At 45.7% G+C, this 27,793-nt stretch overlaps 1 protein-coding gene across 1 annotated transcript in view; it reads right to left on the bottom strand.

The window, feature by feature from the left end:
- ASZ1 (ankyrin repeat, SAM and basic leucine zipper domain containing 1) overlaps window positions 1–27,793 on the bottom strand; it is a 995,454-nt gene that overhangs the window by 262,472 nt on the left and 705,189 nt on the right. The window contains exon 9 of the mRNA XM_069228909.1: window positions 25,219–25,275. Within this exon, the coding sequence (XP_069085010.1) occupies window positions 25,219–25,275 (57 nt within the window). The remainder of the gene's footprint in view (window positions 1–25,218; window positions 25,276–27,793) is intronic.

The following is a 27,793-nucleotide window of genomic DNA, read 5'->3' as shown; positions in this document are numbered from 1 at the left end:
GCGCCACTTACAAGTGAAGTTCGCCAACTTCCCTACTGACATACTTCAGAGTACGTTAACTCTCAACATTATTTCTTTTTCTGGAGTATGCCAACTCCTTAAAATCTCACAGACAACTCAATCGACTGCAAATTAGCTAAAGCTGTGCAAGCGCATATCCTACTCACTCAATCTAACAACAGAACATTGAGAATTATAAGGAATGTTCTCTCAATTTAGGCAGTCTCCAAGAACCGGGAAAAGTCACTTTAGGCATTTAGCAATTCATTTTGTCAAATTTGAACTGCATTTTTAAAATTAAGAAGCAAAACACACCAATTAATTTTCGCAACTTATGATGCAAGCAATGACATCATCAAAAAGATACGTAACCTTACGCTGCTACCAAAACTGTTGACGCGGATAAACCCTAGCCAAATTTTGAGTCACAAGAGACTACTTAGTGGATTTCCCACACCAGGCTGATGAACCAAACCTGAATCTATTTAGGAGAATATGTCATTTGAAATACGTCATAAACATCACATATATATCATTTGATAATCAATTCAACTTCAATAACCAAACCAGTTTATTGAAAAGTTAAAGATTTCCCTATATTAACAACGCTAAGGTCACGAAACAAAATGATACATATAGAGAAACAACAAAGGCTGATTCGAACGCCGGATATATCTAAGTTTAATCAATGCAAAAAAACAAATGGTCAATGGTTATTACACAAAACCATAGCAAAAGAATCTGAGCAAGAGAAATTGAATACATCTCTTAATAAGACAAAAAAATCAACGACAATTCATGAGCATGTGAGTAACGCCTCACTAACCACTAATTAGCATCAACATGTTGGGCTTCACGTAAAAGTTTTAGTAACAAAAATTAAATAATAATAAGCAGCAGTAAATAAGCATCTGCGGTTTGATTTTTTGGGCATCTAGGTAAAATGAGGCATTTCTCCAAGCCCAATATACTTTTTATGCTTTGATGGAAAACGTGTTTATCTTTTTCTTAAAGTGATTACTGACTTTTTTGAGACTTTTCAAGCAGATAATTTTTGTTGTTTAGGAATAAAGTGTGGCTTAACAGTTAGTTTTGTTGCTGAACATGTATGTTTTCATTTGTCTTGAGCATGCGTTCAAATCAGGGAACCATCCTCCTGGCATAGGAGCCTGCGGCCTACCTTTAGAGACAGCCCTGGAAGAAGGCACAGATGGACGAAAAGGGGCTAGATATATGGATACTCCATCAAACACCAAAGTGCTCCAACCGTCTCTTTTTTAGCCAATAAATTATACCAAGTAGCAGGAAACACTGAGGGAGCCTTGCTAGCGGACAACAGTTTGAGAGGTTAGAGCTAATTTCTCAAAACACTATTGGCTAGCAGCCTGGCATCAGTGTGCACTATATTTACGCAGCCAGCCAAGCGGATATTTTTCCCTTTTGCTGAGCTCGAGTCACAGGGGATACAAGGTGGTGGTCTGACCCCTGTGCACATTGTGGGCTTTTACTTCACTGACATACTATATGGCTTGGGTACAAACCACAACAACCGGCATTTCACAGGTTCACTGGTCTTTCCAATCCTGTCTTGTAGTACAACAACTTCAGGGGTAAGAAAATGTAGTACTCACTTGCTGTAACCTGGTTATTGCCATTTTCTCTGCTGTCCATGGAGAAGGAGATAAGGTTGAAAGTACAATTAAAGGACAACCAGATCATAAAAGCAAAGCAGAATGTATAAAGCACCCTCCTGTTAGGGTCACAAAGTTTGCACGGTTTCACACACATTGCTAAAAGACTCCTGATGAAGTACAACAGATGTGGACTTTTCACACAAGGCTTGGTGCAGCCTGTTCTGTTCACATGTGCACTCCCCAGGTTTGGCAGCCAGCTTTGGAAAACGGAAAAAAACATGAAACCTTCAAGGTCACACACATAGTGTTGCCACCACAGATAGGCTCCAGAACAGAAGCACTGCATACAACCTCAAGTGCCTTCTTAAATGATGGCAAGTTGGGTACACTGTCCTTTCGCAGAGAACAGGGCTGGCTACTAGAATTCCTTAACGCATCAAACTACTTGTGGTGATATCAATGGCTTTGGCCTCTGGAGTAATGTGGAACTTCATGACATCCTTTGCTTATGATGTCAGGGAATTCCATGTTCCTTCGTCAGCAGTTATTCACTTTGTGCCCCTTTTGGATGGAACTAGATGCTTTCTCTCTTCAATAAAGACTTTAAAGAACATTTCTGGACTTCGTTTTAACATTGTGACGACAAGGATGAACAATGGGTAGAGCAGAATGTTCATTAATCTGCACTCAACCTTATTTTACTACGGATACTTCGGGTGAGTGCTTAACAGGCGGCCTCAGCAATTTTAACCGCGCTTCTACGTTTGAATTCAGTGTTTTTGTTCCAGGATGTGTTACTGGGGGCACACAGTTATTTCGATGCGCAATTCATTTTTTTTGTTTCATAACGAGCATTCCGCTCGCACTGCCGCCTATTTAACCTTACCTTAATCTTCTTATCATGCGCTTTCCTTGCGCATGAAATTCTACTTCTGCAGTACACCGCGCAGTGGCCTAGTCGCGTGAGGATTTCTTCTGCGTTTCTCCTGTCCATCGCACGCAGCTTCAGACCATCTCAGGGCGTGTCAAGTATTTCAAACGCTGCACGTGTGTTATTCCTTTGAGCATGATTGCAATTTGTGTGGACCTACATTCAAAGGTCCTCGGCTTCTAAGTAAAATAGAAGAAGGACTTCAAGAGAAATAGAAGATGGACTTCAGGCTTCTCTTCATATTTTGGCCATGTTTCTTTGGCATAGTAGGAAAGAAGGAGATTGAATTCATGTGATTGGCTACATTTTTTGGGGGGGAAACGGAAATCTGCTATATTTCTACAGGTTGGCCATCTTAGTACTGTACTGTACTGTGGACTTGTACTGTTTTAAACAATAGAGTATAAACATAAAAAACGTATAACCATTTTTTAAAATTAATTCATTTTTGGACTCATTTTTTTCCAGTTCTTCTCAGGCTGTAAGTACACAATGCAGAACGTTTCACCCCCAGCACACTTTTTACAAGATCCTGGGGAGCCCATTCTGGAATGGAAACTGTGGTTACGCTCTTTGAAAGCCTCAACTTATTAGAGATCAACTAGTTGCTGGATGTCATTCTAAAAGGATTAAAGAGAAATTGTTAACATGTAAAGATCCTTCATTAGATAAAGCTATTGACATAGCAAAAAGTATTGAATGTTCTTTAGAAGATGCCAAACAATTAGAAGTATCCTTGTCCAGTACTACCATTTCTGGTGCAGTGACCAATGTTCAGTGTACTGGTAACAAGAAACAAGTGCGCTCTGATAAGAAACAAGATTTAGCTTCAGGTATGAAGAATACTAATCAGTTAAAGTTTAATCAGAGGATTATTTGCTACAGATATGGTTTGTCGGCTCATGTTTCATCTTTTAAAAACTGTTCAGCAGCAAGTCAATCGTGTAGGACTGTGGTAAATTGGGACATTTTACTAGGGTCTGCAGGAGTGTCAAGAAGAACAATGTTCAATGTGTGATCAGCGAAGATACGGACAATGCTGATAACGAGTATGTCTTAGTAGTCAAGGAAGCGACAATACCGACGAACAAAGTTGTGATGGATCCTGATATTGATGAGACAGTAGAAGGAGTGGTGTTGGTGGACACTGGAGCACGTACCACTGTTCTGTCACAAGAGAAGTTTAAAGAATTTTGGGCACACAAAACTCTGTTACCTCCTGATGTCTCTAATGTTGCTTTTGAAGGGAGCAAAACTGATTTGATTGGTTACTTCTGGGCATCTTTAGGTATTCTGGGTGAGTTTAACAAGGGAAAAGTTTATGTAGCAAAAAGGGGTATCAATGTTTTGGGTTTGATTCAACAAGCTGAATTCAAACTGATTATCAAACCTGGAAGAGACAAACCTGTTTCCATTGAGAAATGCAGTGCAAATTCTGTTCAGACTGCAGTAACAACATGTATTTGGTCGCAGAAATTTTAAAAGTTATTTCAAGAACAACTAGAAAAAATAACTAGTTTCACACACACAATTAAGCTGAAACATAGTGTGGTTCTTGTGAAACATAAATTGAGAAATGTACCTTTGAGCATAAGAACAGATTTATCTAACCTATTGAAAAATATGTGTGAGCAAGGTATAATCGAGAAGGATGAAGCCACTTTATGGCTGTCTCCTATTGTTTTAGCTAAGAAAAGGAGATCTTAGGATGTGTGTGGACTTAAGAAGTCTTAATGAGGCAATTTAGGTGGATAGTTTCCCTTTACCAAGGACTGATGACAATTACGAAAGTAGGGTCCTCTAGTTGGTTCACAAATCTCGACTTAAAGTCTGCTTACCATCAATTAGAACTAGATATTGATTCTAGACACTTAACAGCTTTTATCACTCCTGATAGAACTTTTCAGTTTTGCAGGTGACCATTTGGGCTAGCATCTGCGGCTGCAGTTTTTCAGAGACTCATGTCGGACTTGTTCATAGACAATCCCAATGTGGTTGTGTTTCGAGATGATATTTTGGTCTTTGCTGATACCGAAACAGCTCATGACACAATTCTGAAAAGTGTGCTTAGTATGCTAGAAAGTAGAGGTGTGACTTTGAGTGAAAGTAAATGTACTTTAAAAACTAGAGAAATCTAGTATCTAGTTCATGTGTTATCAGAACAGGGTATAAAACCAAGACCAGGTTTGGTAAAGAGCATTCTGGAAGCTCCTTCTCTGGAAACAAAAGAACAATTATTGTCATTTCTTGGTTTACGTGAGTTTTATGCCAAATGTTTGAGAGACTTTGCTAAAAATACTGAATGTTTCAGATCTCTGTTAAAAAGAATGCTGTGTTTCTTTGGTCAGATGAGTGTAACAAAAAGAATGCTGTGTTTCTTTGGTCAGATGAGTGTAACAGGATGTTTGAGTTGATCAAACAAGAAATTGTCAAAGCTCTGGCTTTACAGCACTTTTCTAAAGAGAGGAGCACTATTGTGACAGTGGATTGCTTGTGAGTATGATTTGGGTGCAGTGTTATCTCAGCTGTCAGTTGAGGGAAGTGAGAGTACTATAGGGTTTGCCTCAAGAACTCTGCGGCAGGTTGAGCATAAGTACTCTGTAATTGAAAAAGAACTTTTGGCATGTGCGCGGAGCGTTGAAAGGTTTAAGCAGTATTTATGGGGCAGACATTTTGTTTTGAAAACAGATCATCGCCCTTTTGTAGAAATCTTATCTGGTAAGAAGACGAAACAGCCCACAGCTCGCGTTGAAAGACTATCGGCTAAGTTGTTAGAATTCAATTTTTCCATAGGGTACATTCCTGGATGAAAAAATTGTAGAGCAGATTGTTTGTCTAGATTGCCTATTGTAGATGAGGAAGAACAAGATTGGGAGACGGAAATTGAAGAATGTTTTGTGGCATGTGTCACTGGCAGTGAGGTTGTGGTGAGTGAAGAAATTTGGATTAACTTAGTTAAGGATGACAAGTTATTGTGTGAAGTGATGAGTTTCGTTAAATCTGGTTGGCCGAAGGAGAAGAATTTGCCTACAGAACTGCAACCGTTTTGGAAGGTATCTGAAGAGTTATCCATTGAAGGAGATAAGTTAGTTAGAGGCAACAAACTTATTCCTCAAGAGTGTACCAGGAAAGACTTGATTGTTAAGGCTCATTCTGTTAACTTGGGTGCTACTATTACTAAAAGAAAATTAAGAGCTGGGTTTTGGTGGCCTAGAATGGATAGAGAAATTGATGTGCATGTTAAAAATTGCACAAGATGTAGTAGTAGTAGTGACAAAGTTTTACTCACGGAAGGGGTTACTGATTCATTTATTTCCACACCAGCTAGAGCTTGGCAAAAAATTGACATTGATTTTCTCGGTCCTTACCATATATTACTACCTAACTTGAGATATTTTGTTGTCATAATTGATCATTTATCAAGATGGGTTGAAGTAGAACCTGTGAGATATCCTACCACAAAAAGCATAATTCGATGTCTTAAGAAAGTTTTTATCCGTGAAGGGTTTCCAGAGCAGATATTGATGGACAATGGAGTTCAATTTGTTTCAGCAGAAATGCTTCAGTTTTTAGTCAAATGTGGCATTAAACACAAAAGGACTCCTCTTTATCATCCACAAAGTAATGGAATGGTGGAACACTTTAATCGTGTTCTACGTGACTGTATTCAGGCCATGTACAGGAATAATATGTCCGTAGAGCAAGCTATTAATGAACTTATTTGGTCTTATCGAACCACACCGCACGTTGCTACTGGCAAAAGTCCTTTTGAACTTATGAGAGGGAGGGTAGCATCCACTAAGTTGTCTCCCTCATGGGTAGTAAAATTATTTCATGAGGGGAGCAATTTGAAAGAAATTTGGCAAGAGGCGAAAAACAATTCTGTTAATAAGAGCAGAGGGAAGTTGAGTGGTCGTCAATGTAATAGTGATAGGTTAAAGGTGGGTGATTGGGTAAGAGTGAAGAACCCTGTATTGGTAAGGAAAGGTATGTCCAAGTTTAAGGATTCACATCAAATTTGTGACATACGTAAGAATGCTTTGAAATTGTCTGATGGCAGTTGGTGGAGCACTTCACACATTGCGCTAGATCCTAGAGTGCATGCTCAACTCAGTAATACTCAACCTGCTAAGAAAATGATGAAAGAGTTAGATGAAAATGAAAGAAAGAAATATAGAAGTGCGGGAGCATATTTTAAACCAAAGAAATGTCAAGATTTCGTTGTGTATTAAATGTATAACTATTTTAGGAATATTTGCATTAGTGTGTAACTTTCTTATAATTGTTATATCTCTTGTATGTACATTTTCCTAGTTTTTATAGTATAATTTATGATTGTTTTATAATTTTAAGTATATTGAGATTTTAATTTGTGCAATTCACCTTCTTGTTTTAAGAGGGGAGAATTGTGGTGATGTCAATGGTTTTAGCCTGTGGAGTAACGTGGAAGTTCATGACATTGTATGCTTATGATGTCAGGGAATTCCATGTTCCTTCGTCTCAGTTATTCACTCTGTGCCCCTTTTGGATGGAAGTAGATGCTTTCTCTCTTCAATAAAGACTTTAAAGAACATTTCTGGACTTCATTTTAACACTACTACAGTTAAGTAAAAGGCGGACCAATTTTATTTTTATGTAGCATACATACAGGGAGTGCAGAATTATTAGGCAAAAGAGTATTTTGACCACATCATCCTCTTTATGCATGTTGTCTTACTCCAAGCTGTATAGGCTCGAAAGCCTACTACCAATTAAGCATATTAGGTGATGTGCATCTCTGTAATGAGAAGGGGTGTGGTCTAATGACATCAACACCCTATATCAGGTGTGCATAATTATTAGGCAACTTCCTTTCCTTTGGCAAAATGGGTCAAAAGAAGGACTTGACAGGCTCAGAAAAGTCAAAAATAGTGAGATATCTTGCAGAGGGATGCAGCACTCTTAAATTTGCAAAGCTTCTGAAGCGTGATCATCGAACAATCAAGCGTTTCATTCAAAATAGTCAACAGGGTCGCAAGAAGCGTGTGGAAAAACCAAGGCGCAAAATAACTGCCCATGAACTGAGAAAAGTCAAGCGTGCAGCTGCCACGATGCCACTTGCCACCAGTTTGGCCATATTTCAGAGCTGCAACATCACTGGAGTGCCCAAAAGCACAAGGTGTGCAATACTCAGAGACATGGCCAAGGTAAGAAAGGCTGAAAGACGACCACCACTGAACAAGACACACAAGCTGAAACGTCAAGACTGGGCCAAGAAATATCTCAAGACTGATTTTTCTAAGGTTTTATGGACTGATGAAATGAGAGTGAGTCTTGATGGGCCAGATGGATGGGCCCGTGGCTGGATTGGTAAAGGGCAGAGAGCTCCAGTCCGACTCAGACGCCAGCAAGGTGGAGGTGGAGTACTGGTTTGGGCTGGTATCATCAAAGATGAGCTTGTGGGGCCTTTTCGGGTTGAGGATGGAGTCAAGCTCAACTCCCAGTCCTACTGCCAGTTCCTGGAAGACACCTTCTTCAAGCAGTGGTACAGGAAGAAGTCTGCATCCTTCAAGAAAAACATGATTTTCATGCAGGACAATGCTCCATCACACGCGTCCAAGTACTCCACAGCGTGGCTGGCAAGAAAGGGTATAAAAGAAGGAAATCTAATGACATGGCCTCCTTGTTCACCTGATCTGAACCCCATTGAGAACCTGTGGTCCATCATCAAATGTGAGATTTACAAGGAGGGAAAACAGTACACCTCTCTGAACAGTGTCTGGGAGGCTGTGGTTGCTGCTGCACGCAATGTTGATGGTGAACAGATCAAAACACTGACAGAATCCATGGATGGCAGGCTTTTGAGTGTCCTTGCAAAGAAAGGTGGCTATATTGGTCACTGATTTGTTTTTGTTTTGTTTTTGAATGTCAGAAATGTATATTTGTGAATGTTGAGATGTTATATTGGTTTCACTGGTAATAATAAATAATTGAAATGGGTATATATTTTTTTTTGTTAAGTTGCCTAATAATTATGCACAGTAATAGTCACCTGCACACACAGATATCCCCCTAACATAGCTAAAACTAAAAACAAACTAAAAACTACTTCCAAAAATATTCAGCTTTGATATTAATGAGTTTTTTGGGTTCATTGAGAACATGGTTGTTGTTCAATAATAAAATTAATCCTCAAAAATACAACTTGCCTAATAATTCTGCACTCCCTGTATGTCCACCAAAAGAATACAACATTTCTAATGCGTTATTCACTGACTTCACAAGTGTGCGCAAGCCATCTTTGGGTTTCTCGTTAGTGTTACTACATTACACTGTATACTGGAGTACAGTAACACTCAAAGTTTTTATTTTGCACACTGCAGTGCTTAATTTGTGCTGGTTTCCGGTGCTGACCACTGGCACTTATTTTTGAGGGGCGGGGCTTATTCTTGTGCCTCAAGCATTTGCTGGGAGCAAAAGACACATATGGGAAAGACGGAGGAAGAGAAAAATGAAAAAAGTGTCAGAAAGGGATACAGCAGAAAGCTGCAAGAGTGAGCTGAAGGGGCAGGGAGTGGCTTTATATAGATTGAAGAGGCCCGAGATGGCTTCAGGATTACGCTGCCTCAGTATTCCGTGTTCCCACATTGAATTGCAGCACCCGCGCGTTTAAGAGGAGGACTTTGAGCACCGGCACATTTTTATTTACAAATTAAACACTGGCACATTGCCTTTACCTACTTTTATAAACCTTTGTCACAAAGCTTTTACCAGTAGCGACCCCACTCTTCCATCATTATGCTGAATTTTTGGACAATTTCTAAATTATCAAATGAGTTATTCACTGACTGAGTACCACTCCAGACCCAAGTAAACTTTCTTTTATATCCAGATCTATTAAAAGTGTTTTTCCTATTCTTTACAAATAAGCGTGGGTACTCACGAGTCATGTATCTCCAAGTAATGCCCATGCTACACCTACATGTTCTCTGCTCTCCCCACTCCCACCATAAGTAATAGATTATCATGTGTTACTTTTTTTGCACAAGTTAGTGCACTGCAGTGCTGCTAAACCCAAAGTGGCTTACTCTGGAAACTATAATTACATTTTAAACTGGGTTCAAAAGACATAAGGCGATCTCTGCTGCCCTCTATTTGTATACAAATTAGAAACTATATACCATCCTGCGATAAAATCAGCAACAAGTAAGGTTTTGTAAACACAGACAATTCCTTCAGCCAAGACAACAAAGCAGGAGTCGCTTGCTTTTATGGTTGGCCCACAGTAGGTGGGATGTAATACTACTTTACAAAACAACAGATGGTCCTTTATCTACCTACACCTACCTCGACTTACACCTACACCTACCTCTAACTACACCTGCCTTTACTTACACTTACCTTTACATCTACCTACACCAACATTTACCTCCCCTACCTATCTCTACTGACACCTTCAGCTACCTCTACCTACACCTACCTCTACCTCTGGGGTCTTCTAACTGGGGGCAGGCCCCCCTCTGGGGGCCTCAAGAATCCCAGGGGAGTGCCAGGCAGTGGCCAAAAGAATGGTCATGCAGATAACAGTCCTTCGTTTTAAGCAACACAAGTGTATTGCATTTTTAAAGAGGTAACAGAATTAACTGCAATGTTTAAATAGCTCTAGCAATATTTTGTTTTTTTCCCCACTTCGGGGGGTGCATTAAGAAGTTTGAAAGAACACTGCTCTACTTACACCTACCTCTACCTCAACCTTTCTCTACCTACATCTGCATACCTCTACTTAAACCTACCTCTCCCTACCTCTCCCTACCTCTACCGACACCTACCTCTACATACCTCTCCTTACCCCTACCTCTACCTGCACCTGCCTCTACCTCCACATATGCCTACATCTACCTACACCCACCTTTACCTCTACCTATACCTACCTCACCCTACACCTACCTCTATCTACAGCTACCTCTACTTACACATACCTTTACCTCCACATACTCCTACTTACACCTACCTCTACCTACACCTACCTCTATTTTCACCTACCTTGACCTTTACCTACACCTACCTCTACCTACACCTGCCTCTAATTACACCTACCTCTACCTACACCAACCTCTACCTCCCTACCTCTAGCTGTATCTACCTCTACCTCTATCTACACCTACCTCTACATACACCTACCTTTCTATACACCTCCCTCACCCTCTACCTACCTCTAGCTACCTCTACCTGTATCGAACTTGGCATGTACATACACCTACCTCTGCATACACCTACACCCACCTTTCCCTACACGTACACCTACCTACACCTTCCTCTACCTTTACCTACCTCTACCTTTTCACGCACCGCACCTATATCTTTATATACACCTACCTCTACCTATACCTAACCCAACATACACCTATCTCGACATACACCTACACCTAACTTTACCTACACCTACCTACAACAATCTTTACATCTACCTACCTCTACCAGTACCTATTTCTACCTCCACCTAAACCTATCTCTACCTAAACCTACCTCTATTTACACCTATCTCTTACACCACAAAGATCCCCTACACTCCAAATCAAAACACATAATTTAAAGACATTGGGGGTCATTCTGACCTCGGCGGTAAAAAGCGCTACCGCCGGTCAGAAGACCGCCATAACACCGCCGTGGCCGCGGTAAACCGCCACGGTCATTCTGACCCGCAACTGGCAAACCGCCAAAAACCCGACATCCACAAAAGTCCGCCACACCAAAGGTCAGCGAAAAAATGGCGATGACCAAACCTCCACCGCCACGCCAACAGAAATACGCCCATGCCATTACGACCCACTAATCCACGCGGCGGTCTTTCAACCGCGGTATTCCATTGGCGGTACACACCGCCGCGCTCAAAATACACACACCCTTACAAAACACTACCACATTGGACAATTTGAAATACACACACCTGATACACATACACACACCACTCCCACACACCCAATACAATATAAAACACACACCCACATCACCCACAAACCCTTACTACCACAATTGCGAATCAAGGACAGAGAGAGACTGCACAGCTTAGAGTAGACCATCACACAGAGGCTAATCACAACATCACCCACACAATTACAACGCACAAAACACCATACACCACCACACACGTCACACTCCACAACACATACAACATCCCTCACCTCATCCACACCACCCCATGGCACCCCAAAAACACCCCAGGTTCTCTGACGCAGAACTCAGGGTCATGGTGGAGGAAATAGTACGTGTAGAGCCCCAGCTATTCGGGGCACAGGTGCAGCACACCACAATTGCTAGGAAGATGGAGCTATGGCAAAGGATAGTCGACAGGGTCAACGCGGTGGGACAGCATCCACGCAATCGGGACGACATCAGGAAGAGATGGAACGACCTACGGGGGAAGGTGCGTTCCATGGTATCAAGGCACAACATTGCGGTGCAGAAGACTGGCGGCGGACCCCCACCTACTCCCCCAGAATTCACAGCATGGGAGGAGGAAGTCTTGCACATCCTGCATCCAGAGGGCCTCGCAGGAGTACGCAGAGGAATGGACTCTGGTAAGTCAAATCTTAACTACTACTTCCCACCTGCATGCCAGCACATACCCCCACCCTCACCCCCACCCCCATCACACCAACTCCTTGCAAATGTCCCACCATCACAACCCACCCATCCCAACACCTAGACCTGCATGCGACCACAAAGCATGGACACCCATCACCAAAGCATGTCCACTGCACCCCCACATCACCCCCACAAGCCACCCTCACAAAAGCCCCCACAAGGGAATGCCTGCACTTAGGTACATGGACACCCATCCATCACACGAAATGCCACACACAGAACCAATAACCATACCCTTATACCCCTGCAGGACCCGAACGCCACCACACCGCTACAGAGGGTACAGAGATGTCCATCCCACCTCCAGAAGAGGCCCCCAGCGATGACAGCAGCTCTGTCGACCTGGACCCAGATGACCAGCCCGGCCCATCGGGGACCTCTGGACAGTCGGTTCCCCACACACAGCCACAGGCTACACCAGACCTAACCCCCTCTGGGAACACCAGCACAGCTTCCACCCAGCGGGCCCATGCCTCTGTCTCCAGGACACGTCAATCAGCGGTGTGTCCGCCACTACAGGGTACCCAGGTTGACCCACCACCCCAGCAACAACAGGGACCTGGGGGCAGTGGTAGTGGGCACACCGTCCAGGGGACAGAGGCCCAGGGAAACAGGGCAACTGGGAGGGCTGCTGTGCGACAGGGGGGGGACAGGCCCAGGGAACCCACTCTCCAAGAGGCCCTCACCACCATCATGGGAGCATACCACCACTCCCAGGAGACGATGGCGACGGTACTGGCCAGGTTCCAGGAGATCCAGGCACAGCAGGAGGAATGGTACATGGGGTTCAGAGAGGAACTGAGGAACATCGGTTCCGCAATGGGGACCATAGTCCTGGCCCTTAACCAGATAGTCACCACATTGCGGGACCATGTGGCACCCCAAAGGGCCCCTGTCACTAGCCTGGACCACGAACAGCCTACCACCTCCGCCGGCGCTAGTGGACAGGAGGCCCCCACACAACGACAGGCTACCAGAAACCCACCTCCTGCTGAAGAACAACCACCCCGCAAGCGGAACCTGAGATCACACAAGAAGACAGAGTAGGATTGCAAGACCCCCGCCAGCATAAGATACCCCCTGATGTCATCCCACTGTCCCACATTGTCACCCTGTCCAACCTCTAACTGCCCCTGCTCCATCCTTCCACAGGCATATGGACAATGCACCTGTGAGACTGAGAACTGGACTCTGCCATGGACATTACTCCACCCCCACCCATCACCGTTTTACTATCTTGTACCTATATGTAGCACTTGAAATAAATCACTTATTGCACTTACAATAACAGGAGTCTGCTTATATTTTACTCTTATGTATCACACATAACGGTGCTATTATGTTCTGTGACATTGTGATGACAACATACCAATGACAACAAGGTGTAGTCCATGGGCAAACAAAGCAGAAGTCACGCAGTTGGTCAAACAGCTCTGAAAAGGGAAGGGAAAGTCAAAATTCAGTTAAAAGGAAATGGGGGGGGAACACAGAAAGTAGAGACGCAGGAGGCCTGAAGTACATGTAAAATGGCGTGGGTGAATCTTACCTGTGTGCTACTGAAAATACTGTTGTATAACTGTGTCCCTGTTGTCCGTGTCGTCCCCGTCGTCTTCCTCCTCTTCACTCTCCACAGGCTCCACAGCTGCTACAACACCACCATCTGGACCATCCTCCTGCAGGAAAGGCACCTGGCGTCGCAATGCAAGATTGTGAAGCATACAGCAGGCCACGATGATATGGCACACCTTCTTTGGTGAGTACATTAGGGATCCACCTGTCATATGCAGGCACCTAAACCTGGCTTTCAGGACCCCGAAGGTCCTTTCTATTATCCTCCTAGTTCGCCCATGGGCCTCATTGTACCGTTCCTCTGCCCTGGTCCGGGGATTCCTCACTGGGGTCAGTAGCCAGGAGAGGTTGGGGTAACCAGAGTCACCTAATAACCACACACGGTGTCTCTGTAGCTGTTCCATCACATAGGGGATGCTGCTATTTCACATGACATACGCGTCATGCACTGACCCAGGGAACTTGGCATTTACATGGGAGATGTACTGGTCTGCCAAACAGACCACCTGGACATTCATAGAATGATAACTTTTTCTATTTCTGTACACCTGCTCACTGCCTTTGGGGGGTACCAAAGCCACATGGGTCCCATCAATGGCACCAATGATGTTTGGGATATGTCCAAGGGCATAGAAATCACCATTCACTGTAGCCAAATCATCCTCCTCAGGGAAAACAATGTAGCTCCGCATGTATTTCATCAGGGCAGACAACACTCTTGACAAAACCTTAGAAAACATAGGCTGAGACATCCCTGATGACATGGCCACTGTTGTCTGAAAAGACCCACTTGCCAAAAAATGGAGTACTGATAGAACTTGAACCAGAGGGGGAATCCCTGTGGGTTGGCGGATGGGGGACATCAGGTCTGGCTCCAGCTGGGCACACAGTTCATGTATAGTGGCTCTGTCAAGTCCGTATCGAAGTAGAATATGTCGTTCTTCCATTGTCGACAGGTCCACCAGCGGTCGGTACACGGGAGGATTCATCCTTCTCCTCGCAAGTCCCAGCGGACGGTGCCTAGGAAGGACAACATGGAGTACAGAGTCAAGCAACCCACAGGTTCGTTCACACAGCTTGCACAGTAATTGAATCGCAATGCAGTGAAAGGCTTGTATGAGTGGCAATGCAAGGCCTAGGCCTGTGTGACGCAGTAGAAATTAAGCCATGTGGGCCCTTGAAATGGCGGCTGCCTGACCTGTGAAGTGTGACAGTGGGATGTGAGGTCAATGCACTGGCGTGGCACACCGTGGCGGTAGGCGGTCGAAGACCGCGGTGCGAAGCCGCATTGGTTAACATTGAACCCTATGGGTATCAGGAGCCAATAACGATGTGCGCCGGCGGTCGCGGTACGCACCGCCGAGGGCGTGACCGCCATTTTCTAGCTGCTTAATCACTCGAGACCTGATCATCCACAGGAGAGGACCTATACTGCAAGTGCTGCTGTGACCTCGGTCTGGAAGAGACAATGGCTGCTGCGACTGGGGAAAGGGCCCCTGCCTTCACTTCAGAAGAGTTGGAGAAACTTGTGGATGGGGTCCTCCCCCAGTATGCGCTACTCTACGGTCCTCCAGACCAACAGGTAAGTACACAGGGTGCACGTTGAATGGGCTATGCCTGTGTTGAGTGGGGTGTATGTAAGATGGTGGGGAGGGGAGCGAATGAGGAGTGCAACGCACGACAGATGAGAGCATGTGCCACATGGCAAGGTTGGGGAGGGGGGGCCACTCACATCTAACATACAGAAAAGTGATGATATTTCCTTTTCCACCCTGTACATGTCAAATAGGTCAGCGCCCATCAGAAAGTCGACATTTGGCGTGCCATCGCCAAGGACGTCCGGGCCCTGGGGGTCCACAACAGACGGGGCACCGACTGCCGAAAGAGGTGGGAGGACATCCGCCGCGGGACCAGGAAGACCGCCGAGTCTCTGCTGGGGATGGCCTCCCAACGTAGGAGGGGTGCCAGTCGTACCTTGACCCCCCTGATGTCCCGGATCCTGGCGGTGGCCTACCCCGATTTGGATGGGCGCGTGAGGACATCACAGCAGACACAAGGGGCTGAGTATCAGCACATTCAGCTAACTTTGCGCGCAGTGGAGGTGTCTGGGTTGGGGAGGAGGGCTGTGGGTGACTTTAGGCCAGGGCGCTTTCCGTAGGCTAGTCCCCTCCTTTAGGCATGGCCCTGTGCCCCCGCCCGCCACCTCTGTAGGGTGCCAAGCACAGCTATCCATGGTCCAGCATCACCCATGTGTGCATTTGTTGTCCATAGACCTGTAGGCCTAGTCACAAGTACTGAGTAGTGTACCCCGATTGCGCGGCGTAGTGCAGGAGGCTCCTGTGTCTGTCCTCTCCGACAACGGTGTTGACAATGCATGCACACAACCTGTCTTTATTTCTCCCCCCACCCTTTTTCTTTATCTTCTTGTGCATGTGTGCATTAGCATCATCAGGCGGAGGAGAAGTGGCATCGGAGCACGAGGGAGCTGCAACTCACATGGCCCCGGTGGGCCATGCTACAGACACCGAGTTCACCAGTGATACGGAGGGCGAGGGGAGCTCCACAACGGGGACCCGTGGAGACGTCAGCGACACCGACACGTCCTCGGAAGAGAGCTCCCTTGCGGTGGCGGCAACATCCGTGCCCACCACCACAACAGGTACAGCCGCCACCCAGCGCACCAGCCCCGCCCTTCCAGCAGCCCCTCGGCTTTCGCTCCGTGCCCGCTCGCTCAGGAAGGCGGGCATCTCCTTCGCCCCAGGCACCTCAGGCCCTGCCCCAGTTACCCCTGCTGCCCTCAGTGAGGAGGTCATTGACCTCCTGAGGACACTCATTGTTGGGCAGTCTACCCTCTTGAATGCCATCCAGGGTGTAGAAAGGGAGGTGCATCGGAGCAATGCATACCTGGAGGGCATTCATTCGGGTCAGGCTGCCCATCAACGATCGTTCAATGCTCTGGCTTCAGCACTGACGGCAGCCATTGTCCCTGTTTCCAGCCTCCCTCTTCTAACTGCCTCCACCCAGTCCCAGTCTCCTGTTCCTCAGCCTATCCCATCCACACCATCTGACCAGCCTGCACACACCTCAACACCCAAGGGCAGCTCATCCAGACATAAGCACCACAGATCCCACAAGCATTCACCCAAGCAACATCCAGATGCAGACATGGCAACAGTCACTAACACCTCTGTGTCCCCCTCCTCGTCGTCTCCCTCCTCCCTCCCTGTGACCTCTCCACTCACACCTGCAAGCACACCACCATCAGCCAGTATTTCCATCACCAGCACACCCTCCAGTACAGTCCGCACACGTGCAGTCACCACCCCCACTGCCATTTACACGTCCCCTGTGACTTCTCCCAGTGTGTCTGTCACCCCCTCTTCCAAAACACACAAACGCAGGCAGCCACCCACCCAACAGCCATCCACCTCACGACAGCCTACGTCACAAGCACCTGCACCCAAAGACAGCACACCTGACTCTCCTACAACCACATCCTCTTCCTCCACTCCCATAACCACTACACCTACCCGTCCCTGTCTTTCCAAATTGCTTTTCCTTTCCAACCTTGACCTCTTTCCAACCACTGACCCACCCCCTTCATCTGGTAAGAGTCCTAAGAGCACCTCAGCCACCACCAGCCCTGCATCAAGGGCGACCATTGTGCACGGGTATTGGAGTCCACCTTTTCCTAGTGCAGATACATCGGCCAGCAGCAAGGGGACAGCCAGCCCACCCCCTGGGAAGAGAACCTGAAAAACAAAGGGACGGCGCGAGAAGGCTGACACGGCTGCCACCAAGGAGCAAAGTCGTGGCCCGTCACCTGCCACAACATCAAGGGGAGGCACGGGCCAGAGAGCTTCATCAAAGGAGGGCAAGGGCAGCAGGGCGGAGAAGTCAGCCAGCAGGCGCGCGGACCAAGAGGGCCCCACCAGCCCCATACCGGGTGTGACGGAGGACACCCACGGGCCCAGGACTCCATCACAGGAGGGGCCAGCAACCGCACGGTCGGAGGGCGACTAAGCGGGGAGTCCTGGCCAGGTCTGGCTCCCTTGAAAGACAGGACAAGCACCGCTGAACAGGGCCCCGCCGTGAAGAGCACAGCTGAACAGGGCCCCGCCAAGACAGGCACCGCTGAACAGGGCCCCGCCGTGAAGAACACCGCTGAACAGGGCCCCGCCGTGAAGAGCACCGCTGAACAGGGCCCCGCCGTGAAGAGCACCGCTGAACAGGGCCCCGCCAAGACAGGTACCGCTGAACAGGGCCCCACCGCGAAGAACACCGCTGAACAGGGCCCCGACAAGACAGGCACCGCTGAACAGGGCCCCGACAAGACAGGCACCGCTGAACAGGGCCCCACCGTGAAGAGCACAGCTGAACAGGGCCCCGCCAAGACAGGCACCGCTGAACAGGGCCCCGCCAAGACAGGCACCGCTGAACAGGGCCCCGCCAAGACAGGCACCGCTGAACAGGGCCCCGCCCAGACAGGCACCGCTGAACAGGGCCCCGCCCAGACAGGCACCGCTGAACAGGGCCCCGCCGTGAAGAGCACCGCTGAACAGGGCCCCGCCGTGAAGAGCACCGCTGAACAGGGCCCCGCCGTGAAGAGCACAGCTGAACAGGGCCCCGCCGTGAAGAGCACAGCTGAACAGGGCCCCGCCGTGAAGAGCACCGCTGAACAGGGCCCCGCCGTGAAGAGCACCGCTGAACAGGGCCCCGCCGTGAAGAGCACCGCTGAACAGGGCCCCGCCGTGAAGAGCACCGCTGAACAGGGCCCCGCCGTGAAGAGCACCGCTGAACAGGGCTCCGCCGTGAAGAGCACCGCTGAACAGGGCTCCGCCGTGAAGAGCACCGCTGAACAGGGCCCCGCCGTGAAGAGCACCGCTGAACAGGGCCCCGCCGTGAAGAGCACCGCTGAACAGGGCCCCGCCGTGAAGAGCACCGCTCCGCTGGGCCCTTCCTGTCAAGCACCGTTCTGCTGGGCCCCGCCGTCTCAAGCACCGCTCCGCTGGGCCCTTCCTGTCAAGCACCGCTCCGCTGGGCCCTTCCTGTCAAGCACCGCTCCGCTGGGCGCTTCCTGTCAAGCACCGCTCCGCTGGGCCCCGCCGTCTCAAGCACCGCTCCGCTGGGCCCTTCCTGTCAAGCACCGCTCCGCTGGGCCCTTCCTGTCAAGCACCGCTCCGCTGGGCCCTTCCTGTCAAGCACCGCTCTGCTGGGCCCCGACGTCTCAAGCACCGCTCCGCTGGGCCCCGACGTCTCAAGCACCGCTTCGCTGGGCCCCGACGTCTCAAGCACCGCTTCGCTGGGCCCCGCCGTCTCAAGCACCGCTCCGCTGGGCCCCGCCGTCTCAAGCACCGCTCCGCTGGGCCCCGCCGTCTCAAGCACCGCTCCGCTGGGCCCTCCCTGTCAAGCACCGCTCCGCTGGGCCCTCCCTGTCAAGCACCGCTCCGCTGGGCCCTCCCTGTCAAGCACCGCTCCGCTGGGCCCTCCCTGTCAAGCACCGCTCCGCTGGGCCCTCCCTGTCAAGCACCGCTCCGCTGGGCCCTTCCTGTCAAGCACCGCTCCGCTGGGCCCTTCCTGTCAAGCACCGCTCCGCTGGGCCCCGCCGTCTCAAGCACCGCTCTGCGGGGCCCTTCCTGTCAAGCACCGCTCCGCTGGGCCCTTCCTGTCAAGCACCGCTCCGCTGGGCCCTTCCTGTCAAGCACCGCTCCGCTGGGCCCCGACATCTCAAGCACCGCTCCGCTGGGCCCTTCCTGTCAAGCACCGCTGGCCCATTGACAGTGCCGGTTCTGTGTCGAGCTGGTGTTCACGCTGCACTCTGGGCACCCTGCCTCCTCCAATACCAGTGGAGTCGGTTATCCATCTGATGGACTGTGGCTTTGCACTCCCCAGGATGGCATAGTGGGCAACCCTCCCACTGTAGAGACTTGAGAGACTGTGGCTTTGCACTCCCCAGGATGGCACAGTGGGCAACCCTCCCACTGTAGAGACTTGAGAGACTGTGGCTTTGCACTCCCCAGGATGGTACAGTGGGCATGGAGGCCCCTCATGGATCTGGCGTCGTGGACTCATGTGGCTGAGGTGCCCCCCCTTCCTTTCCCCCTGAGGTGCCTGTAGTTTTCTCATCTGATGCCCCAGCAGTGTTCTCTCCAACGGTATCTGGTCTCCTGTGTGGGCTTTGCCCATGTGTTTGTGGACATTGGCCCACGGACTGTGGAACATTGACAAAATGAGCAGGACTTATTGCCTATGTATATAGATTTCGCACTATTCATTTTTTTTATTTTATATTTCATATAGATAATTTTCCATGACTTCAATGAACCTATTTTATACATAAATTTTAATTATCATTTTAATTATGTCTTTGCATTTTTCCAGGGGGTTTGGGGGGTGTCACTCTGAGTTGTTGCTCTGCATTGGTGTGTAGATAGTTGGGGGGGGGGGGGGGGGGGGGGGGGGTGTCGCGTATGTGTGTGCCCGTAACCTTTTCTCCTCCCCCCTCCCCTGTGTCGTAGGTGCAGTACTCACCGTTGTCGTCTGCGCCGGCGTTCGTACTCGTGGTGGATGAGCAGGTAGACAATAGCTGGTAGGATGTTCAATTCGGGTTCCATGCTGTCCTCCGTCCTCGTGGAGTGTGTAGAGGTAAGCGTTTTCCCGTTTGTAGTCTGTTTCCGCCGTGTTTTTATCGGCGGGGCTCCCGCCCCGGAAAAGGTGGCGGATTGGTGAGTTGTGATAGGGTGGGCGGTACATTGTCTGCCGCCTGCCTGTTGGCGGTGACAGCCTGCCTGTTGGCCAGGGTTTGAATCACCCCCATTGTCATTTACAACACCAATAGCTCTAACATTTCCAAATGCGATACCTATTGCATTGCAAATGCTTGTTCAGTTTGCAGACCGCGAGGTCAGTTTCTGTCTTTTTTCTTGTGCTTTGCTTGAGAAACTGGTAAATCGCACCAGTTAAAATGACTATACGGATTTGAAGCAAACGGCTGGTGGCTTCAAAGTGCTCTCGATATGTTAAACCTTCTATCTCCTGTGAACCTAACATATATGATTTCTCAGCATTATTAAAAGAAAAACAGACCTAGCGATTTGCGTTTTAAGGTGTAGAAAAAGAAACGTGAATTTCTTCTGCACACTGGCCTAAATGTACTATGCTTTTTAAATAATGCCATTATATACATAAACTATGAAATACTGATGCACTATAGACCTATATCAAAGCATCAATCGATATAACGAATACAAGCAATCAACTAATGAGCGAAACCGTGTATTTATTTATAATAAATAGATGAATACTATGAAGGGCGCTCAAAAACAGGAAAACAGCAAAGCACGACATCATCTAGTGAATATGGTTGTATTCAATCTTAAAACTGATAATATTGGATAACAGATCGAATGAGCACTGATGAATGACTAAGCCAGGCACTGCCCTTTAGCCTAATGCGACTATAAGCAGCATTGTGCAGAACTAAAAAGTCAAAGGGATTAAAAGGCAAAAAGCTAGTGACTGACTGCTACATAAGAACAAACCGGATCAACTGATTATTTTTCAATGTTTTACTGAGTTAATTTATTTCTGAAATTCACGCCATTTGGAAAGGTGGAACTTCCTGGTCTGCAGTGTCAAAGGAGGAACCTCAGATAAGCGATAATATTTGTCATATCTTACTTGAAGAAGATGATGCAGGAAGGGTTGGTCACTTGAGAAAGTCCCCGAAGCTGCCAGCATTTGACTGAAAAATGAAAACTTAGATAGTGCAGGCGAATAAGGCTTCAGATTCAGTACTGAAGATACAACTAATGGAGGGGTGGCTTCAACAGATTTCACATGTGAAACACAGCTGGGCACATCTGAAAATGACGACATTGGTGGTGCCACAAATATTTATTGGTTGGGGCACATGTGATTACCAAAGGTGACTCGAAACAAGCAGCTTTAAGGGTGGGCAACTACATAGCAACTACATAGCAACGCAGAAAAAGTGATAGAAAAGATAGTATAGACATGTTTAGATAAAGTTTGGAAACCATTATCAATGATTTTGAAGGTAGTTTGCATTCCTTCTCTGTCAGCCTCCCCCACTCCATTAGTAGCTTCTCTTGCGAGACAGGCTTTATTCTCTTCAATAGTGCATGTATCAATTTTGCAATAAACCACATTTTTCTTTGAGAGATAAAGAACTAAAAGAAAACCATTCAAGTGCATATCATTACTTATTTTCAACATGTGTTGCTTCATGGCACTGAAACTCAAGTGAGACAGCATTTGGTGGCATAGCTGTTCTACACTATGTAGTAATTATAACAGGAGAATAAGTAGAATACTACGAGGATCAGATCCATCTGCCAAAACATTTATATAAGAACCTTTGAATGAGTTCATTATCACCTAATATCCATAAATCTATCCCATTCAACTTGTAAAGTGTCATGTTAAAAATGAAGTTTTGAATCATCATCAGAAACATATCCTTCCCACTTCCAATTTTGTTTCTTCAAATGTGTACAGGAAGGAAATCTATGCATGTTAGCTGATTGGTTTCAGAAAAAATATATATAATTCTCTGTATATGAAGGAGCAATGCATCAGACCCTTTAATCTACCAATTTGCCATGTTGTTTTGTACCAGATGGGTTTATCTTAAATAATATTTTGCCACTACGTATAACAAAGTTCCACATCCACAAATGATTCAAGAGTAGATGCCTTTAGGTAAAGATGATTCGGATTTTCATCAATTTTCAGGTGCCTTTAGAAACTAGTATTCGGATTTGTCAGATCTGACAAGTAAATCACTTTAGGAAAGCATTAGAACTGTCAATTAAAGGCCCCTGATAGTGTGTCCACTCGGGGCAATTATATATTTGACCAGAATGAGAACTAGATGATTGATGAGCGTAGTGGTCACCATAATGATTGCAAAGAAATAAGTCCTTATAATTATCAACATCCAGATAAAGATATTAATTTTTTTATGAAGCACACAATGTAAGAGGAGTCATATTTTACTATGTTGACATCCCATGACCATGCAAAACAACAAAGAGTAACAACTCCATTCAATGGAATGTGAAGCATTTGAATCACATTGGTACGGCCTAGAATTTGATATGGTACTGTATATGAAAAATACCAGCAGGCAATGGCCACGCAATTATGTTAACAGCATGATACTCTTTCTTAGGTCTTTGTGAGGAAAATGTGGTTGGAGCTCCTGAGACGGAGTAACACTTTCAGGAAGATTTCAAAGAAGGGAGCACACTGCCTACATACCAGCAACAAAGTAGGACCCCAATGCATCATGGTAAATGCAATTGAATTCGTAGTCCATTCAAAAAGTAGTAAAGTCTTTCACCTCTGTAGGTGCAGCAAGTGCTGTATATCCCAGTACACGTGTTTCTGGGTTTAGCCCATCATGGTCAGGGAGCAGCGTGGTATATGGGCTTGCTTGAAATGCCGTCAAATGCCTTCTCAGGTTTAAGTACCACTCATGGCGCACAGGAGCCTCCCAAGACTCGTTAGCCGTGGCTCAAGGGAGCCGTCAATAGGACAGTTGCAAAGAAAGGAAGCACACTGCCTACACTTCAGCAACAAAAGTATGGCCCCAATGCATCATGGTAAATGCAGTCGAATTCGTAGTCCATTCAAAAAGTAATAAAGTCTTTCATCTCTGTATGTGCAGCAAGTGCTCTATATCCCTGTACACTGGAGCTGACTGCATGCTGGAGTGTGAGGCAAGGCGCTCCCTTTCTGGTTTTCCTTTTTAAGAAGGCACCCTTGAGCCAACAAGCTGACGAGCTATGGTTGAGTACCTGCTTGCCAGTGAGTGGTACATAAACCTGAGAGGACTTTTGCCAGCATTTCCAGCAACCCCACAGAGAAAGCTGCTCTCTGCTGATGAAGGGCTGAACCCAGAAACACGTGTCCAGAGATTTACAGCACTTGCTGCACCTACTAAGGTGAAAAACTACAGTTTACTTTGTGGATAAAAAAATGAACTTTGACTGCGTTTGCCAGGATGCACTGGGGCTGACTGCATGCTGGAGTGTGAGGCAGGGCGCTCCCTTTCTGGTTTTCATTGTCAGGAATATAATGACCCTGCATCATCATCATCAAAATATTAATACGCAATGCAAGCCGAAAGAAATGCTGAGACTACGGTAAATACTCAAATGCATAATCATGGTGGACAAACATACTTATCACTGTCATAACAATAGGTAACGATCCATCTGTAGCACTAGCTGCTTTCAGACATTGGCTTTTCTGGGAGGGATGGAAGGAAAATAGGTCTATTTCCTGAAGCATGGGGGTTCATCTCCTGAAAATGCAATTGTTTTACAAGGGTTCCAAATCTGCAGTTGCAGTTCTAGCAATCAAGCTCAGTATTGCAGCAGGCTTAATAACAGATGCTGCTTGCACTACATCAGGATCAGCATTTGAAGTTGGGTGCAAAACTGGAGACTCCGCAGACTCCGATGTCCCTGGGATGGGGCAAAACATCTCAACCTGGGTGATCTCTCATCAGCGTACCCTCCAAACCAGGTAGGATGTACTGGTCTCAAATGTGGCACCTTGGTATTGCCAGCAGGATTGTGAACAGATTTGGCCACATTATGTTTTTTTATGTGAACTGATCTACACCTTCCTGTTTTTCTTTTCACCAGACTGTAGTGGCAGGATTACAGTGTGAGTGCCTTTTAATGCTAGATATCTAAAAGCTATTTCACAGAGTCGTTTTGGGATTCCAAGGAGGCACACTAAGAGTCATGGGGTTTGAAGAGACATACCAGAAATTATAACTGCAAGATATTAGGAGATGCTAGCTTCAGTGAAAGCGAATGGTCTAACATCTCAGGTGACAGAAATCAGGTGGTAGGAACCAATACTGCATCATAGTACATTAGCTTTACACAAACTGGAACCCAATATTAGGAGTGTTAAGAGGAAGCACGGCCTGTCTTGAAGAGGTTAGCACTTTAGGCACCTGTGTATTGAAGAGAGCAGAAGAAAAAGGGCAAAGACAGAAGAACGTCAAAGGTATTTTAGCAACTGCTGTTATTCTTCCTTGAATGATTATTAGGTGAAGAAAGTACTCTTTAACGGTGGAGAGGGAGTTGATGTGCTTATGGTGTAACCCACCCCCCAAACACCCTATGAAATACTTTCCATCTTTTTACTTGATTTCTTTTTTTAAGTTACACTATGTCTTTTGCAGTTTTGGTATTACCCTTTTCATCTTAAATTAAATACTTCCAATCTGTTTTGTTCAAGTGCCATGTCTGTGTAAACTTACTGTGGATAAGTTAGGAGTTTTTTCTATAAGGATTCAAACACTGAACTTGAAGACATTCTCCTATGCAGCACGCTTGGCATAGGAAAACTTACATCTTAACACAATTCTTTATGAGATAAAGAAACAGGCAAAAAATCCATAAATACACAAACCTTTTCAAAGTCATCTTCTGTCATAGTTAAAAGCTGCCGTAATGAAACCTCACTGTCCTGTGCAAATAAAAGAAATAACATATGTAACTAGCTTGTCCACAATGTAAAGTACTAAAATATGTCTAACACACATTGTTGAGTGTAAGAACTAACTAGAAAAGCATTTTATTCTTTCACCACTAAAATTTAAGGTCGCAGATTATCCACTTAAAATCAAATGTCACAAAGGACTTGCATAACTATAAAATGAGTGTACAGAGTGCAAAAACACAATTATTTGCTATGGACAGTATTTAGCTACAAAAGTAGATATTTTTGCAACTAACTAGAAAGTTAAGGCTTTTTATTATAAAACAATTGAAACGCATTGTAGTTCTAATTTTCTATGTTCACATTTCTGGCTATTGATGTAAGAACGGATTTAATCCACCCATCACCATCTTCTCCAGGAGCACTCGCCCTTTGATACTGCCCCCTCCCTCCTGCCTGTAGACCCTTTTATTTGACATAATACTTAGAGTTTGGCAGATGCCTTTTTCAGCCATAATGAGATAGCCTTGCAACAACGGTATTCATGCTAGGTTTGTAAATTTGGCAGTCTGTTTCTGACCTTGGCAATATATTTACGAGGTATAGTAGCAGGGTCGGTTTATCACCTTCGGGTGTCAGGCCTCTGTGGTCCTCTGTATGCATCAAAATAAAATACATTATCTTGATCTGTATTCTAATTTAACTTAGGATACTTTATAATCCAAATCAGTCTTTTGGTTTTCTTAAAAAAAATAAACAAAAATGCAACCCCTTACCCCCAGTTTGTGGCACGCTTGATCAAATGGGTGCTCCTCTCTGGCACGAATTGCTGATGGGTGGGTTCTCCTCGAGCTCCATCAATTGTTTTGAGGCTTTTCTGATATAGTGGAGCAACTAATAACCCAGTCTGTTACTAAGTCTTCAGCAGGATTTGTGCTACAATTGTGCATAGTTAGGTTGATGATTTTTATTTGGGTATCCTTTCGATAACAATATTTAAATGAAAAACGGTTTATAGGCATTGGCTGTCCATGACCATTATTGCCTAAAATTGTGATCAACATGTTTCTACCTATCTTTTATTGACCAAGTGGATCATAGGCTTCCTTAGGGCCTCTAGTTATGCTTTTGAGCCAATTACATTGGGATGCTTCAGTAAGGATTCATTTTTTACCCTCTGGATACTGCACAACCACTTTAAAATGTTGTCAGGGAGTCCGACAAGGCTGTATTTTAGCTCTGTTTTTATTTTTAGTTTATATAAATGGACTCAAGGGGCATATTCTTCAAAAGAGGTCAGATATTCCTAGGGTGGTGAATCGTTATATGAACAAACTCCTATATGCTGATGAGGCAGTTTCATAGCCAAGATTGCAAATGGCCTGCTGTGGTTGTTGAATGGCTTTACGAGTTTATGATCTCGTTGGATTTAAAGGTCAACCTGTCAAAGTTCGTGGTTTTAATTTGTGGGTATAAAAGTGCCACATTAAAAAATCATCACATAGAGGGTTCTCCAGTTTTAAAAGTAGGCAGTTTTAATTATTTAGATGTCCCTCTTGACTCCAAGCTTAAATTGGGTCCTCTGCTGTTAAGAGCACTCCAATTTTCAAGAGCTATCAAAGCATTTTTTTGTTTTACATCAAAAGTGGGGGATAGGCCTGTAAAGGAGATGGTACCTTGTACCAATCATAATGTAGTTCAGTCATCTCCTATGGGGCAGGCATGTGGGGGTATTCTATTAACAAAAATTTGCAGAAAATACAAATCAGTTTTTTTGGATAGACTTAATTTCCTGAGTCACACCTATCTTTTTTGCCATTCTGAAGTTGGCCTGATTCATTTAGAAGATTTATTAGGGATGGTTCCCCTTTTTTATGCGTAATATTATGGCAATCACATGATCTGAGTCTTACAAAAACTACATTTTCAGATTGTATGGCCCTTGATAAAGTGGCTAGCCTATATAAACAATATGTTTTTCCAGTTTGGGTTTACAGAGTTATACACTAATCTCGAACTATTATGTCCTGTGGCGAAAGCTCGGATAATGACTCTTTTTTTATGCTCAGTGACAGAACTTACACCGAGCTAACGCCCTTTGGATGGCTTCTTTGAAAATATATTTTACTCTTGCCCCTAAATATGAGCTAGAGTTTTACTTACATTTGTAGACAACTCTCAACTGAGATTATATCTAACCAGGTTAAGCTTGGGTTCTGTACATTGTTTGTTCTTGCCTTTCCCCAACAGGGCACCTGGTTTGACAACCTCCCTAAGAGCACCCCTGTGATAATTGTTCAGTTCAATGTACTGTCCATTTTATGCTTTTTTGCTCTCTTTATAAAATGGTTTGGACCTGGTTTTTAGTATCAATGTTACAGCCTTTGAATTTCAAATCATATAAATTGGGCTTCCAGTTTCTACAACGGTTAGACTCTGCAGAATTGTGTTGTGCAGTTCTTAACTTTATCAGATGTGCACTTAGTATCAGGATTAAATAGTCTTGATTCATTTTTCTTTTATTATGTTTTAGAAGTAAAAAAAA

Source organism: Pleurodeles waltl, chromosome 4_1 (assembly GCF_031143425.1).
Source record: "Pleurodeles waltl isolate 20211129_DDA chromosome 4_1, aPleWal1.hap1.20221129, whole genome shotgun sequence".
NCBI lineage: Eukaryota > Metazoa > Chordata > Amphibia > Caudata > Salamandridae > Pleurodeles > Pleurodeles waltl.
Note: the sequence above shows the minus strand (reverse complement) of the source record. Positions and strands in the feature narration are given on the sequence as shown.